This window comes from Hyperolius riggenbachi, chromosome 4 (genome assembly GCF_040937935.1).
Source record: "Hyperolius riggenbachi isolate aHypRig1 chromosome 4, aHypRig1.pri, whole genome shotgun sequence".
Lineage (NCBI taxonomy): Eukaryota > Metazoa > Chordata > Amphibia > Anura > Hyperoliidae > Hyperolius > Hyperolius riggenbachi.
The window spans coordinates 471,255,630-471,273,960 of record NC_090649.1 but is presented as its reverse complement, the minus strand read 5'-3'; the positions used below and the strand labels follow the sequence as shown (position 1 = coordinate 471,273,960).

Genomic DNA, 18,331 nt, shown 5'->3' with positions numbered 1-18,331 from the left:
AATGTTCGAATCGAATGAAAGTTGAAAATATTTTCTTTTCGATCAAGAAATTTGAACGATTATCCAGTTTTTTCGAGAAAAATCAGATCGGACATGCTGGAAAAATCTTTATATTCGATCTAACGGAATAATCGAACTAAATTATCTAATCGGAAAAAAATGAAAAATTGTACCATGTATACAAGTGCCTCTTTGATTTGATTGTAAACAAGATGACTGAAATGATCAAAATCAATGTCAAACTGGCCAAAACACTCAATTTCAGTGGGGGTTGAATAATTTTGAACTCAACTGTATCTATGTACTGTATCTATCTATATATTTTTTTACTATATATATATATATATTCATTCACACAAATGCATCTCAGCTGTAATGTCTTTGAGAATATTTCATAGGAAAGCTAACAGATTCACAATTAAAGCTAGTTAATTTAGCCTTAAATCATAGCCGGGCACAGGAGCATGCAGGCCCTGGCGGGATAGTCAGCTCTCATACAAGACAGATTACGGTACTTGCAATGCTAATTTGCACATGGGATGGACATCAGTGAAAAAAATTAATGTGGCCCCAACGTCCCCGAGTATACAGAGGAGCTGCTGTGAGCCGGCTGCCGCACTTACAATTTTTATCACTTCTCAATTGCATTTTAATAGTACATTTTTCTTGTGCCTCGACATGAAAGAAAATTTGCCATCTCTCGGGAAGCTGTGGCTGAAGAGCTGTGGCAGGCAGCGGAGGAATCAGGCTTAAAACACGCGAGTTATGACGGGCTAAATGACATTGCGCGGCGGTGGGAATACAGCGTGGGGGCTCGACGGATCTCTTTGTTAAGATGAAGCAAAAGGCACTTCACATGATACACAGGAAAGGATCATGTTTACTCTCTTCTCATTACACAGGAACTGTCGTGAAATGAACATAATGAATAAAACCGCTTATTGTTTTATTTATTTTTCTTTACAATGGTAACTGGTAGCTGGATGCGCCCAAAATATATAAAAACTGTTAAAAAAAGAAGGTATGAGTTGTTTTGGCTTCAGTGATGATAACTGTTTGATACATTTTGTAACAATTCCTCTGCTGCCCCTGCGCTCTTTGCATATCTCAGTCTCCAGTAGCCGCTAGATAGATACGTAGAGGGCGCACTTCTCCTGTGTAGACTGGAGCCGACTGACGTGAGTGACGGGACCGGTTCCCAAAGCAGTGGTCAGCGGCGTGGGAGCGATTGGTGGGGATGGGGCTGGAGGAAGCCCCAAGTATGTATAAATCTTTTTATTTTGTCAGCTTTGGTACACTTTAAGTATTTAATAACTTGCACTAATATGATCATCTCAAAATACTACACTAGACTGGGCTCCCATTTCCCCTGGGCCTCCCCTTTTTTTCCCTCTATATGTATATTTGCATTCTAAAAAAAAAAATATTCACACAGCAATATATCTTTAGTCCTGTTAGGTGCATCTCTACAGAATGTTTGTTTCTGAGAGTTCTGAAGCCAGTGAAAATAATGCCTGGTCTCCCAGAATGCTCTGGGAGGAGAATTTTACATAGCTTAACAGCCTAGGCTAAGCACCACTGGGAGGGTGGGGTTACCTATCAATAAACAGCAATATATGGATGAAAGAAGTGTTTCTGATGCTGAAACCAGGAAAATTACTGTACAACAGGGCTGTGGAGTCGGTACAAAAATCATCCGACTCCAACTCCGACTACTCAGTTTATGAAACTACTGACTCGGACACCAACTCCAGCTCCAGGTACCCAGAATTGCTCCGACTCCTCGACTCCGACTCCTTAGTCTAATGCTACGTACACACTGGCGACTATGGTCGTTTGAAACAGAAGCTTAACGATCGTTCTGCCAACAATCTGGTAAAGAACTTTACCAAACAATCATTAAGTACAATGACAAACGATCGATATCGGCACAATGAGAAAATCCAACAGGATGGATCATATTGGGCGACAATCGTTACAAAACTATAGTGTGTACAGTTATCTGCCAAGAACGATCGATACAAGGGCCAATGCGCCTGCGTTGCATTCTGCCCAGCTTCCGTACTTCCTGTGTAGCGTGACCCGTAAAGATTGTTACATTACAAATTTCAAATAAACTTTGTTCTCAAGTTAACTATCATATATTTTTATCAATTGTAACCCCATGTTAGTGTTTTTTTTATTTTTTTATTTTATATAAATATGTACGCAAGATTTCCCTCTAATCGTTCTTTTCTGCGAGAGTGATCATTAAAATGTGTATGATGATCGCTGCATCCCATCGTTGCATTCCAATCTTTCCAATATCGTTCGTCTGGTAACTATCGTTCCTTGCAAATGATCGTTATCGCGAGTGTGTACGTAACATAATAGTTACCAGGGTTGTGGATTTGGTACAAAAATCATCCGACTCCGACTCCTAAGTTTATTAAACCACCGACTCCAACTCCAACTCCGACTCCAGGTACCCAAAATTGCTCTGACTTCCGACTCCTCGACTCCAACTCTGATTCCACAGCCCTGCAGTACAAGTGGGTATCTTTAGTACATTTTACTGTATGTCACTACAGAGCCTGAATCAAGTGCAAACATTCCTGCAGACAAACCTAATTATTAGTCATTGTTGAGGGAAAGATCTTCATCAGAGTCTGAACACTGCAATGTGCTCAAATGTTGTGTAAATATAGTGGATTTTCACACAATGCAACACTGCCTGATATCAGTAGTTGCCGAATAGGGATGATCAATGAGATGCAAATAATGCATGCAGATTTCATGTAAATTATATGCAGTTTGGAGCTGGAGCAATCAGAATAAGATCTTGCCAATTTTTATTGGTCCAAGTTCAAGTTGCCTAACATTAACCTGAAATTTGAATGCAAGGAGAAATTATTTGTATCTCATCATCCCTATTGCCTGTCACCTTGTACAAAACTTCCAAAATGCTGGCCAGACAAATTAGGTAAAAAAAAAATATTTTTTAAAGGGGACCTTAGGTGAGGGGGATAAGGAGGCTGACATATTTATTTCCTTTTAAACAATACCAGTTGCCTGGCTGTCCTGCTGATTCAATGCCTCTTAAAGGACACCCGAGGCGAACATAACTGAATTAAATAAACAATTGTATCTATCTTCCTTCCCCTAAAAATGACTATTTAAAATATTCCACAGTTTTATTTTATGTTTAAATCTACTTTTTAACTATTTTATTGTTTTTGCTCAATGACACATTGACTGGTGACCTCTCCCACCCGGGCCACAGCCTTTTCAGTCGACACAAATCGGGCCGGAGGTTTCGGTCCATCCGGTCCAAGACCTCAAGGCGCAGGAACACTTTCTTTCCCACGGCAGTCAGACTCTTGAACTCTGCCCTCTTTACAAATGCTTCCCCCTGTAGCCGTCTACGAACTGTTATCTGACCATTTTTGTTGCTGCCCCTGATCACTGTTCTCTGCTAGAGCGTATAGTAGTACTACTGATGTTGAATTTCTGTATCGTGATGCTGACTCTGTAAACCTGTGTTGTCTTACTTCCAATGTTACGTTTTTGTTACTGTATTATGCCATAATCTCTGTGCCAAATCTAATTCCGGGCACGGCCCAGCCGTGCTTGGCGAAATAAATAAAGCAATTCTGATTCTGATTCCGATTCTGATTGAAGTATGCCAGATCTAAAATCGATGAACTATTGACCCTTGTTATCTCTTTCCTGCTCTCAGAAGCCAATTTCTGCTAGGAAAGTGTTTTATAGTTGGAATTTCTTATCAGAGTCAGGACTGAGTCAGCCACTTACATACCGGATATTTAACTCTTTCAGGCAGAGAAAGAAAAAAAGGAGCACAGCATAGTTATTTGTGTGCTAGGCACTGTACATACCCATGTCTATCTCATCATGTCACATATCACCTTGGGTATCCTTTAAGGCACGTACACACTCCTGACTCAAGTCGGCTGAGGAGGCTGATAACGACCGCCTCAGCAGATAATCAGGCATGTGTACAGCAGCCCTTGACCCCCAACCCGTGAGCGATCCGCCGGGTGAATCTACTCCCCCGCCGATCCCATTGTTCTCGCCGCTCCCCCACCCACAGTGTGACGTTACACACTTGCTGCTCGTCATCCCTCTGTTGTCGTCCCCGCATATCAACACAGCACGTCGTCACCTACACAACCGACACGCATGTGTGCAGCCCGGCACAGCAATGTCACCCAAGGGGGTCAGGTCCTTATCCCCGACAGGTGAAATCCGTCAAAGGTGTGTACACACCTAAATACTTTTAACCATAGAGCGCTGATTCTTGAGAAAAACAAAAACGAAAACAAAAAAGACACAGGGAGACCGGGAGCCCGATCTGGTGTATTATCAAAAGGACACCAGGATATAAGTATCAAAACAGAGATATACTCACACAATTGGGTTGCTAATAACAAGCAACCACCTTTCTCGCATGTGAGGAAGTACCGTTTGGCGCCCAAGATAGCGACACTATTTCTAAGGCACACCCACAGACCTGATGAAGCGGCTGTAGCCGAGAAACGCGTTGTCATTTGTGCCTCAATAAAATTAAGAAGTATTTACTACTACCTTACGTGTGAGATTCACTACTATAAGGTAGGAACAAGGAAACCTTCCTTCCTATTATCATATGATCCTACTACCTACTACTGATATATGTGTACGGGCGCCTCCTATTTCTCCTAAGTTTTAACCATAGAGGGTCGGGATGAACCAGCATTCCGATCAGATGTCTCTGACACTACTGACAAGAAAGCTCAGCAAGGCTGCCAGGCAACTGGTATTGTTTACCAGGAAATAAATATGGCAGCTTCCATAGGTCTTCTCACTAAAATGTCCATATAAACGAGGTCTAAGGGTTTGTTCACACTGAGCGCTTTTAGATTTTTGTAAGCGCTGGCGTTTGTGCAATGATTTCCTATGTGAGTGTTCACACGTGAGCGATGAACTTTCTTTCCAAAAGCAAACGCGCACCATTTCCTGAGCGTTTGCGCTTCAATGCAAGGTATAGGAAAATCGCTAAGCGATTTTGTGATCATTAAAAAGATTCAGTTCTAGGTCAAAGAATTCACTTCCTGATTGGAAAAAACCCTGCAAATTGCAACACAAAAGCACATAATAAAATCGCTAATCGGTCTAAAATCACCAGCAGCCGCCGGAGAGATACATAGAGAGCGCACTACTCTTGTGCAGACTGGCCGTGACTGGCGGAAGTTATGGGACCCGGTACCAGCGTTTAGAGATGCCGGCGAACAGCTCGCCAGCGAATCTCTATGAGCAGTCTGGCCGCGTACTACTTCCGGGTCGTGATGTCCCAGAGTAGTACGCATGCCCGTGTCTGCACATGTCCTTTAGTATGCATGCGTGGCCCTGATTGCAGCGACACACACCGCCAGGCTAGGGCATACGTACTAAAGGTCGCGTGCAGACATGGGCATGCGTACTACTCCGGGACATTGCGACTCCGGAAGTAGTACAGGGCCCGCTAGTCGTGGCGAGCAGGTTGCGAGCTGTTTGCCTACATCTCTATCAGCGATACAGAAGGCTGAGGACGGCGACGTGGGAGCGATATGTGCGCATGGGCTGGAGGAAACCCCAGGTATGTATAAAACTTGTATTTTATTTAGTCTTTGGTTTCCTTTAATGAGGGAAATGAAGGCAGCAGAAACATCTAGTAAGGCATCCATGCACTTAAATAATTAGGACTGGCATGTTTTACAAGTGGAGCGGCGTTGCCTTTAACCCTTAGCCTTCTGCTGGGACTCTATTACAAGTGAGATATTATTGAATGAAGTGATCTTTGCACTCTCTCTAGAAGGGAAAAAATAATGACCTCCTTTTAAGGAAATTAAAAGTTAAGAACACTCAGAACTTGCTAATTATGCGGAATCCTCCTATCTGCCTCCCCAGCGTTATAACAAAGCGGAACATCATTAGGAAGAGAAATTAAGCCGCAGAAAGACGGGGATGCGCTTTGTAAATATCCGCTGGAAATTGGCTGGGAAAGACACAATAACAGAGGATCAAACGAGGGGGAAGGATGATCTTAAACCGAGCCCTGGGATCCCGCCTGTATGATATGATTTCCAGTGCGGCGTGCTGCGGCGCGCATAGAGGGTTTTCTGCTAATGGGGAGAGATCACTTACAGCTCCACTTAAAAGGACTCTTCAGAATATGAAATGTGGCTCCAAATAATTAAAATGACTGCACACCACAACATGAGCGCTCAAACATTAACCCTTTCCAAACCATTTTCACGATCACCCATGCTCCCCCCACCCCCCTCCCACACCCCACGTTGGTGATCACAAAAATGCTGCCACCGTGGGCAGAGCCGGTTCTCTCACGAAGCAAGGCGAAACATTTGCATCAAGTACAGAGATTACAGGGGCAGCATGTTTGTACCGGATCAGAGAATAATGGCGCACAGCACCTATGCTTTAAAATGGCGCCGCAATGAAAACATACGCTTAACGTAATAGTATTGCATTGTAATGGCGCATGGATAAAAATGAAGAAAGACGGCGCGCAGTGCTGTTATTTATCAAAAGCGCCGTACATACCGTATGTCAAACAGCAGACGTTATTTAACTGCAAAACGGTGAATGGATTTAATGTAACACTGTTAAAGATTCTAAAGATGTCCCAGATTGAGGATTTAAAAAACAATAGTAACGTTATTAACGTTATCAACTTTGTTCAGTAATGAGCAGTACGGTAAACGTTAACTAACGTTATTAACTTTGTTCAAGTAATGTGCAGTACTGTAGACGTTAAAGCGGAACTGTAGAGAGAAAATAAACACATTGTTTCACTTACCTGGGGCTTCCCCAAGCCCCCAGCAGCCGTCCTGTCCCACGCCACTTCTTGACGAGCCTCCGTTCTCCCGCCGCCGGCTACTTTCGGTTTCGCCGCCGGACCACTGTGCCTGCGCGGCTCAGGCCACGAGCATCCTTTCTTCGCGTTCCCCGCTATTGCAGAGGGGAACGCGAAGAAAGGATAAGCTTGGCAGGGCTGCGCTGGCATCGATTTACAAGTCGAGGTACGGGTCGGAGCAGCGGCGGGAGAACGGAGGCTCGGGCAGGACCGGCGCGGGACAGGACAGCTGCTGGGGCTTGGGGAAGCCCTAGGTAAGTGAAACAATGTGTGTCATTTGTATATACAGTTCCACTTTAACTAACTTTAATACACTGACTGTGCAGGATTGGAGGTTTTAAAAAAATCTTAACATTAATAACGTTAGCTAATTTGTACCTGTAATGTACAGTACTCGTAACAGTAACGTTAATTAACTCTAATACACTTTGACTTTGCAGGATCGCACTGCGCACTGCATTACATTTTAAGTATAACTAAAAATAATATACTGTGATTTGTTTATAGATAAATATAAATTTTTATAATGAAATGAAAATTTACCCCTTGTGATTGAGGATCGGTGAGCAATTTTTTTTTTATTTTTAAATAACGAAATACATTATGACATAACTTAGACTAACTTTAGTGCAAGTATTTTAAATTAATTCAATTCTAATGTAATATTAAATAAAAAAAAATATAAATATATATATATATATATATATATATATATATATATATATATATATATATATATATATTCCTCATCCTAAAAAATAGCAATTAGTCAAGTAAAAAAATAATAACTTTAAATAAAGATTACTATTAAGAGCGTTAGAGTTATTACTATCAATATAAGCATTAGTTAACGTTTTTGAGAAGACGCTTTTAAAATGGTAATTAACGATTTAGTGTTAACGTTAATTAACAAATGCGGAAGACGGATTAGCGGCATCACCACCCGCCATTATTCGCAGGAGCCATTTTCGTATGTACCCGTTTGTACTGTGTTTACACTAACAGCATGCAGTCATAGTAGGAGGAGAAGTGAGAGGAGAGCGAGGTGAAGAGGTCATCATTGGGGAAAAGCAGCTTGTTGTGCTGTGTGGGGAGTCTAACAGTAAGTGAAGAGGCAGGAGAGCAGCAGTGTTTCATTTGACAGTAGAAGGGAGGAGGTGGCACTGCTGTCCTGACTGTGGAGGAATGGAGGACAGCCGACTGGCTGAGGAGGAGCAGTTTGTTTGTCACAGACTTGCAGCCAGTCAGCCAGTGTGTTATTGTGTTGAGCTGCAGCATGTCATGTCCGAAGTTGTTGCATATGCTCCCTTTCTGACTGAGAACATTAAATAAAGCAGAGTAAATTGTCGGGTTACTTCCTCACAAGTTTGCCTCGGGCAGCAAAAAGTCTGGCCCTGACCACGGGGATCGGAGGGCCTCCACCTCTTTGCACTTGTTGGCAGTATCGACAGAATTACTTAAACTGCAGTACAGTAAAGCAACCACCAGATGTCACTGTTAGATGTAAAGTGCCGCAATCTCTATGGTATTGTGATTTCCTGTATTCAATCTGTGTTCCTCTCAGTTCTAAGTTCTAAGCTGCATTACCTGATGGGGTTGTATGTTATTTCTGAAAGTTTTTATTCAGTAAAAGAGTTTTAACTTGGTATACTGAGTGCCTATCTAGAGCAAGAAGGTGACCTGGTATCAGTAGGAGGGACAGGGCTGGTCAGGGGCGTTGCTATAATCCTAACAGTTGCGAGGCACTTTTGGGCACTCCAGCCAGAAAATGGGTGTGGTCACGCACAAGAATGTGGGTGTGGTCATGGGTGGAGCCAAATGTACATGAAATTTACATGTTGGGTGAAGCCCCCTCTCCATTAATACAAAAATAGCCCCCCCCCCCCCCAAATAGGCAGAATATCACATAAATAAGCAGTGTCATTTAAACATAACTAGGCAGAATTACCTGGTTGCTATGCTGGCTTTCTCCTGGGTGGGCTGGATAGGGTGGGAGTGTCTAGTGGACCCCCTCCCATGTTCCCACTAGCCTTCTATTGAGGCACCACAACTCCCAACATGCTCCCATAACATAAAAAAACGCAGTTCCCTGCATGCCCACATAGAGGCACCACAACACCCAATAGACCCCTGACTGATGCATCACAGCTCTTAGCATGTCCCCCATTGAGGCACCACAGATAATTCTGCCTGGAGACGTCTGGGGCACTCCAGAATAGATCCGGGGCATGTGCCACTGAACTTTAGGGCTAGCCACGCCCCTGGGGCTGGTGCTAGCTCACACCCTGCAGCTCCACCCCCTTGCACGTGCACTAGCATGATTATTTAATCACACAGTGCCGTGTGGTGCTGGAGGGAATTATAGTGTCGGACTTTGACATTTTGCTGGGCCAAATCTGGCAGTGGTGCCCCTAAAGCAAGCCCAAATAGCCTGGTACTCTGCCTCAGTTTTGGATTTTGAATACTATGAACAGATTGTGTGGGTAAGCTCTCATACTACATGAAGGTGGTAAAATTGGTCAGTGATTGGCCAATCAATATTGGATGAGTGTACTGGGCTTTAGTCTGGCTTTCTGCTGATCTGCAGAGGCTGATGCTGTGCAAGATTTTATCTGGCAACAGTGCCACCTAGTGGCAGGCAGTGTTCATGCTTCTGCAGTGGATAGAAGACAAGGCATCAATCCACGCTTTTAGGGTTTATTAGTGGATCGTCAATACAGGCATACCATACAATGCAAAGGTTGCGATACCGCCTAAAAGTCGTTTCCCGGTATTCCCGCTTCCTCAGAAACCAAAGGGGTATCACTCAGTACCCCTTTGGTCTCTGAAGAAGCGGTAGTACGGTACCATGCTTCGTATGGTATGCTTGTACTGACGATCCACTAATAAACCCTAAAAGCGTGGATTGATGCCTCATCTTCTATCTACCACTAATCATCCACTCCAATGCCAAAACCATCTTCTTCAAAGCTCAGATAATCAGATAATGACTCTTTTGCACTTACCTTTTTTCCTGAAAGCCCTTTGTCCACTCCAGGTGTTTTAGCTGTTCTCTGGCCTCTTCCACGGAGGTGAATGATGTGGCCACTCTCAGGGTCGGTTCTAGTGGTCTGTATCGCTGGTGCAGAACTTCGGCCACGTTACGGAATGGTCCCTGAAACAGTAAACATTGTCTGATAGACTCCAGGGTTGAATAATAGTGATGAGCACAAAAAAGAGCAGCTGCTGGAGAGATATGTAAAGAGCGCACTTCTCTTGCACCAGACTGGCCGTGACTGGAGGAAGTTACGGGACCCGGTACCGGCAATACAGAAGGCTGAGGACGGCGGCGTGGGAGTGATCTGTGCGCATGGGGCTGGAGAAAGCACCAGGTATGTATAAAACTTTTATTTTAAAACGTCTCTGGTTTCCTTTAAGTAAGAACACTGTGGCATCTCTGTCCCCTGTACCTCCTCTGACCCCTCTCTGTGTCACCTCTGTGCCCCTGTTCCCTCAGTGTCCATCTTTATCCAGCGTTGATTACAGGTTTTTTTCAAAATGTGTATGACAAACTCGGACCTTGCCATATTGTATAGTGTACCACAGCTAATTTTTGTTTTACCGAGTTTAAAAAAACATTTTTTTCTTAGATTTCTTTTTAATTGATTTTCTCAAAACTACAAAGTCTATTTGAAAAAATGTTTTTTGACTTGTTCCCATTTTCGTGCTGTCCGTATTGACAGGTTGTTTGTAAGTCATGGACTACCTGTATTTAGGGGCATATCTGGTTAATATAGAGCCTATGGCAAACACTGAAATTGATCTGATTTGAGGTCTGATAGATGGGGAGGCACGGGGGCAGGCATTGGGGCGCAGGAGAGGGGCAGGCATGGGGGCGCAGCACAGGGGCAGGCATGGGGGCGCAGCAGAGGGGGCAGGCATGGGGGCGCAGCAGAGGGGGCAGGCATGGGGGCGCAGCATGGGGGCAGGCATGGGGACGCAGCACGGGGGCAGGCATGGGGACGCAGCACGGGGGCAGGCATGGGGACGCAGCATGGGGGCAGGCATGGGGGTGCAACACAGGGCAGCACGGTGGCGTAGTGGTTAGCGCTCTTGCCTTGCAGCGCTGGGTCCCCGGTTCGAATCCCAGCCAGGGCACTATCTGCAAAGAGTTTGTATGTTCTCTCCGTGTCTGCGTGGGTTTTCTCCGGGCACTCCGGTTTCCTCCCACATTCCAAAAACATACGGATACGTTAATTGGCTCCCCCTAAAAGTGGCCCTAGACTACAGTACTTACACTACATAATATAGACATATGGCAATGGTAGGGATTAGATTGTGAGCTCCTTTGAGGGACAGTTAGTGACAAGATATATATATATACACTGTACAGCGCTGCGTAATATGTTGGCGCTATATAAATACTAAATAATAATAATAATAACACAGGGGCAGGCATGATGGGGCAGCACAGGCGCAGGCATGGCGGCACAGCACAGGAGCAGGCATGGCACCCACGTTACTGTAGCACCCATGGCATGCGCCATGCTTTCACCCCTCTAGATATGCCTCTGCCTGTATTCTCTCATTCTTAAAGGTGGGGAAGAAAAAACTGTGACCCATGCCCATATCATCTCTCTTTATAAATAGACGCCTATTCGACGTCTCCATTCGGGGAAGGAGCCGGTGGGCCTCGCTCTCAGAGATACAGCAAACTTGATTTCCTTCCAGCACCTGTTTTACATATCCTTGCAGCTTATCGGTAACCAGTCACAGCCGGACGTCTTCGGAAATCGCAGAAGAAGGAATAATTCACGCCTCATTTCTGCTCACTTATGTTTTACATTAATAGAAACCAATAATAGGAACCAGTTACCATAAAAGTTATAGACCGTAAATAACACAAATGGCAAATAAGTATCATTGAGTACTTTTCACAGCTGGACAGGAAGGATGTTCCTGGCGAGGGCTGTTAATGGATTTCCTTTATTTCAGCCTGCATGTCAGAAAATGACTTCTGATGACACGAAGATGGGGCTGTCAATGGGGAAGGTGTGTTTAAAGGCTTTCAAATGAGCTTCGTGCTGCAGCTTTATGGCCTCGTGTGACGGCAGAGAAGGCAAGAGAAGACTGAACAATGAGTCTTTTAAAGGGTAACTCCACCTACAAGTGATATTTTGATTGGATGGAGATGCCAGAGAGTTGAACTAAACCTGTGAGCATACTGTATTTTTTGGACTATAAGACTTAAAAGTGGGGGGAAAAAAGTCAGTGGGGCGAGTTCCTGACTTGTGAACGCCTGCCAATACGAACCTCCAACCCGCCGCAATGTCGGGGCTCCATGTACTGTGCCCATGCAGAGGCGGACACATAGGGACAAAGAGTACACAGGGACACAAAGGGGCATAGAGGTGGACACAAAGAGGACAGATATGGACACAAGGGGGACACAGGGAGACACACAAGGTACAAGGCGGTATGAGGTACAAAGGAGGCATACTCTACAAGATGCCCCTTCACCATGGATGTAACAGGTTTACTATATATATTTTTTTCCCTTATTATTATTATTTTTTTTTTATTATTATTTAGTATTTATATAGCGCTGACATATTACGCAGCGCTGTACAGTGTATATATACATATATATCTTGTCACTAACTGTCCCTCAAAGGAGCTCACAATCTAATCCCTACCATTGCCATATGTCTATATTATGTAGTGTAAGTACTGTAGTCTAGGGCCAATTTTTTAGAGGGAGCCAATTAACTTATCTGTATGTTTTTGGAATGTGGGAGGAAACCGGAGTGCCCGGAGGAAACCCACACAGACACGGAGAGAACATACAAACTCTTTGCAGATAGTACCCTGGCTGGGATTCGAACCAGGGACCCAGCGCTGCAAGGCGAGAGAGCTAACCACTACGCCACCGTGCTGCCCTTAGTTTTTGTCATGTAAAGCTAGGTGTGTCTTATGGTCAGAAGCATCTTATAGTCCCAACAATATGGTAAATTATAAAAAAAAAGATACTTACCCAAGTAGTGGGGAGTCTCTGGATGATCCAAAGGGTTCCAATGCCTTCCTTGACCCCACTGCTGCTAGGACCCTCTTCTTTTTGGTGGCCATGTACGAGCGTGGGTGCACGGTCTGTCATTACCCTCTGGAACAGCATAAGTTATATGCCCTTCCGCTTGCTAATAAAGTAGCCCGGCTTTATGACACCGCTGGGCATGCAACGCACACTAGTGGCAGCGTAGGGTGCGTACCTAAGCATACAGCCTTAGTGACATATCGCTAATTAATGTAACGTTATAGTATGTAGTAGCAGCCACGCTAGGGAAGTATCGCGGTAGCAGCCACGCTAGTAGGTAGCGGTAGCAATACGTCACTGCCGTGCGGCTAATTAAAGCATCAACCAGTGCTTAGATCCGCATGTTACGTTGCCACTAGTGTGCATAGCATGCCCAGCGGTGTCATTAAGTCGCGCTACTTTATTAGCACACAGAAGGGAATACAACTTAATAATAATAATAATAATAATCTGAACATTTGTATAGCGCTTTTCTCCTGTCGGACTCAAAGCGCTTAAGAGCTGCAGCCACTGGGACGCGCTCAAGAGGCCACCCTGCAGTGTTAGGGAGTCTTGCCTTGAACTCCTTACTGAATAGGTACTTGACCTAGCCAGGATTCAAACCCTGGTCTCCCATGTCAAAGGCAGAGCCCTTAACCAGTACACTTTCCAGCGCTGTTCCACCGCATTTTGAATAGTGAATCAACCTAATGTTCCCTCCTATCGCCTTCCCATTCTTTCCTCTTCCCCTCCTTATAGGAGGAGTGAATAGGGCAGGAGGAAGAGGCAATGGGAGGGCCATAGGAGGGAACATCGCAGTAATCCTGCCTCTTCCTGTCTGAAAATGTGAATTTTTCAAGAAGTGATTACTGGGGGAATAAGCAGAGGGATTGACAATGCAAAGAGGTATGTATAATGGCAAGGATTATATTATAAGCTCCTCTGAGGACAGTTAGTGACATGATGGAAGGGATTAGATTTTAAACTCCTTTGTGAGTGGCACATTCGGTGAGTAACAGGCAGCTCAGAGATCCCTGTAAGTGCCCGTTCACTGCCCCTTCATCCCCCACGTGCAGGATCCGGCTAATGGTAGCTGCCCACGGCTATGTGCAAACTCTGTGCAGCAGGACAAATATTCGGCAGGCTAACTGCTACTGCAACCCTGCTGCCCACAGCCCGCCCTTTGCTTTCCTGGTGCTCTAGGCCATGGCCTTTGTGGCCTTGCCTGAATTCCAGCCATGCCTATTCCTCTCACTTCAGGTGTGCTTTAAAGAGGAACTTCAGCCTAAACAAACATACTGTCATTAAGTTACATTAGTTATGTTAATTAAGATAGATAGGTAATATAATCTCTTACCCACCCTGTTTTAAAAGAAGAGGCAAATGTTTGAGATTTGTTTGAGATCCTGATCACCCCTCCCAGCTGTGCACGCTAGGCTTCAAATCTCAAATTAAAAATTGAAAAAAAAAAGTGTGCCAAAACAGCAGAGGGAGAACAACAACATCAGTAATGGTGGGGGGGGGGGTCAGGGGGAAATGCCTGGGCAGTTTTCTTCTGTGCAGCTAAAAATGAGGCTTGGCTAAAAACAAAAAAACAAAGTTCTGATGCTGTGAAACTGTTAAAGAAACACCAAGCCTTTTCAGTGCGGCTGAGTCGATTTTTAGTCTGGAGGTACGCTTTAAGGACTGCACTCAAGCTCCTCTGCTTGCTGTGGGAACTCCTGGTCCCTTTTGCTGCACATATGTAATTGCTAGTATGGGCTTATTTCCACTATGAGTTGCGTCCGTTTCCAATTCAGCCGTGTTTCCCGTTCTGCTGCAAAGGCGCAGCCTGAATCACTAAGCCATGCCGTGCACAGCTATAGGAATTGTAGTGTGTGCTGCAGAAATCTGCAGCATACCATCCAGATCGCACGTATTTCCCTGCGGGGGGGGGGGGGGGGGGGACTGCAAATCTGCACATAGTGGAAACGGGCCCTATTTCTATTTCTTAATAGGTAGTTATGAACAGCAAAGTCCCCTTTATTTGGAACTCAGGCTATCGGAAGTCTCAACTAACCAACATTAGAGATGGACCGAACGGTTCCCGGCAAACTTCAGTGGTTTGCTATCGCTGAGAACCGCAAACTTTTCTGGAAGTTCGGTTCGCCCCCATAGTGCATCATGAGGGTCAACTTTGACCCTCTACATCACAGTCAGCAGGCACATTGTAGCCAATTAGGCTACACTCCCTCCTGGAGCCCCACTCCCCCCTTATCAAAGGCAGGCAGCGTCAGGCATTGGACTCACTCATGTGCCTGCAGTAATTAGAGAAGGGATAGCTGCTGCAGACTCTCATAGGGAAAGATTAGTTAGGCTCTTGTAGGTTTGTTAGCTTGCTCCTTGCTGATTCTTATTGCTAAAAAAGCACCCCACAACAGCTCTTTTGAAAGTAATCTTGTTCTTGTGATCTATTTTTTTTTTTGTGTGTGTGTGTGTCCCACTGACACTTGTGTTACATAGACAGCCTTGGTAATTCCTACTGTGTGTGCCACTGCCAGACCCAGCACATTCAGTGACTACCTGTGTGTGTGACAGGTGCACATTGGTAATACCCATCACTGCATATACCTACCTGTTGTTCACAGTGCACGCACCTACCCACGTGAGCGCACGCAGTGTCACTGTGCCTGTCCGGTACCTGTCTGTGTGTGACAGGTGCACATTAGAATACCCATCACTGCATATACCTACCAGTCACTGTTGTTCTATCATTGAGCTACCCCAGCCCGGCGACCATATGGGCTTGAAATCCGCCACGGCCTACACTCTGGCCATGGTGCGCACCAGTCCAGCACGGCCGTCACTACACAAACAGCTGTTTGCGGTGCGTTACACAGTGAGTTTGGTGTGTCAGTGTGAAGCAGTACTCTAATTACACTCACTGATTGATGTATACACATGCAAGATGTTTTAAAGCACTTTAGGCCTCCAATTTAGCATGCAATGTGATTTCTGCCCTTAAAACGCTGCTTTGCGTCAAATCCAGATTTTTCCTCGGGACTTTGGGCATGTATCCCACTCCGCCATGCCCCCCTCCAGGTGTTAGACCCCTTGAAACCTCTTTTCCATCACTTTTCTGGCCAGCATAAGTGTTTCTAGTTTTCAAAGTTCACCTCCCCATTGAAGTCTACTGCGGTTCGTGAACCGAAAATCGGAGGTTCGGGCCATCTCTAACCTGCCTGAGGGGGATAACGGGGACTATGCTTTGGAGATTTTGCAGGGCATTGTAGGGCAGAAAATACTTACTGAGCCCCCAGGCCCCGTCTTCTACCCTTTCTGCAGCTCCCTTCGACTTTCTGGCATTCTGGCATCCATGCACTGGTCCTGGCGTGTCACATGACCTGATGTGGGTCAGGTGACGCGACGGGAGTCGTACACAGAGGAAGCCGGAAAGCCACCAGGAGCTACAGGAAAGGTAGAACATGGTACCTGGGGGCTCGGTAAGTATTTTCTGCCTGAGTGTGTGTGTGTGGGGGGGGAGGGGGGGGGGGTTTGAAGTTTGTGCTTTTCTGGCAGGGCAAGCACACGTATCCGGCATCAGGCAGTCCCCGGCCCGCTGTAGTTGGTTTTGCAGGGTGCTTGCTTTGCTAGGACTCTCTTAATGTGTTTGCAGGGTTTTTTTTGTCCATATTTTTTACTTTTCCATTAGGCTTTTTGGAGTTGAGGACCTACAACACTCCACCAAAGCTCATTTGCCCCCTGCCAGTTTTTAGCCAGGTGGTGAATGCCCTCACTAGAAATATTCCCAGCATGCCCCATAATAACAGACCGGCAGGGAAGTGATGGGAATAGAGACCTTTTCTTATCACTGTTAACGGAATGACAACGACTGCAACAGTACTGCACCCCACCATATGATTGTATATTGTAATATTGTATACTCTATACTGTATTTACTTTTTCCTCTGGATTACGGGATAATACTTTAACTCTACGCATGCTGGAGTTCTACTTTAAAGAGAAACTCCGACCAAGAATTGAACTTTATCCCAATCAGTAGCTGATACCCCTTTTACATCTATTCCTTTTCACAAACAGACCATAAGGGGGCGTTTTATGATATTGTGGTGAAACCCCTCCCACAAGAAACTCTGAGGACTGTGGTACTCCTGGCAGTTTCCTGTCTGTGAACCTTGCTGCATTGTGGGGAAATAGCTGTTTACAGCTGTTTCCAACTGTCAAAAAAGCATGCAGCAGCTACGTCACCTGCCAACAGTAGAAATGTCACCATGTAATAAATGTCAGAATGTAAATCAGGGATTTAAAAGATTTTACAAAGGGCAAACTCTGACTAAATCATTTATACATAATTATTGTAAAAATGAAGCACTTTTTTATTACATTATTTTCACTGGAGTTCCTCTTTAAGCTAATGTTCTAAAACTTCTGACCGTCAGCTGCAAAATCCTAGCTACTGCTTTATCTGGCGTTGGCGTGTGCGCACAGTGAGGGGGCGCCCCTCCCCACTTCCTGATATAATCACAATCACAGAGGCCCATATGTACTATACAATGCACAGGAATCCTGCAGACTGTCATTAATGATACACAGATCCCCACCGATGGCCAGCTAACATTACCAGACACCCGCTATCAATTATTCAGGAGTGTGTACACAAGGGGGGCCATTCACAGATTACTGATGGATTGGTGGGGTCTATCTATAGAAGAGAAATCTTACTAATTACACCGCACTATATGGGGCCTCTCTGTGACATATGCTTACAGCTCGGAGAGGAGAAGCTTCATGGGAAGAGCGGAAGCAAACAACTCGCTCCGCTACAAAACTTTACACAAGGTGAGATAGATAGATAGATAGATAGATACAAGAGATAGATAGATAGATAGATAGATAGATAAATAGATACCAAGAGAAAGAAAGATAGATAGATAGATAGATAGATAGATAGATAGATAGATAGATACTGTAGATAGAGATAGAAAATGTAATGCTGCTTATGGAGGAAAAATGTCAAAACACACAGAACATTGCAGCTTGCTGTGTATGTGGAAACGTTGCCACAGTCCAGTCTAAAGTCCCATATTGGCCCCGCCCACCACCACAAGAACCTACAATGGTTACATGAGCATAAAGAAGGTGTCCTAGTCTTTGGCCTCTAAATTTCCCAGATCTCAGACCAATAGAGATCTATTGAATGTGCTGGAAAAAAAGTCCAATCCACAGAGATACCACCTTACATGACTTAAAGGAGCTGCTGCTAATTTCTTGGTGCCAGATACCACAGAGCACCTTTGGAAGTCGTGCGAAGTCCATGCCCCAATGAGTCAGAGCTATTTTGGCAGCCCAAGCATGTAAAGGTCTACTTTAGGCTTAGTTGCTGGATAGTA

At 44.9% G+C, this 18,331-nt stretch overlaps 1 protein-coding gene across 2 annotated transcripts in view; it reads right to left on the bottom strand.

Moving 5' to 3' along the window:
* SPATA17 (spermatogenesis associated 17) overlaps nucleotides 1–18,331 on the bottom strand; it is a 262,006-nt gene that overhangs the window by 50,436 nt on the left and 193,239 nt on the right. For both annotated transcript variants that reach the window (XM_068232905.1, XM_068232904.1), the window contains exon 8: nucleotides 9,898–10,046. In XM_068232905.1, coding sequence (XP_068089006.1) covers nucleotides 9,898–10,046 — 149 coding nt within the window. The remainder of the gene's footprint in view (nucleotides 1–9,897; nucleotides 10,047–18,331) is intronic.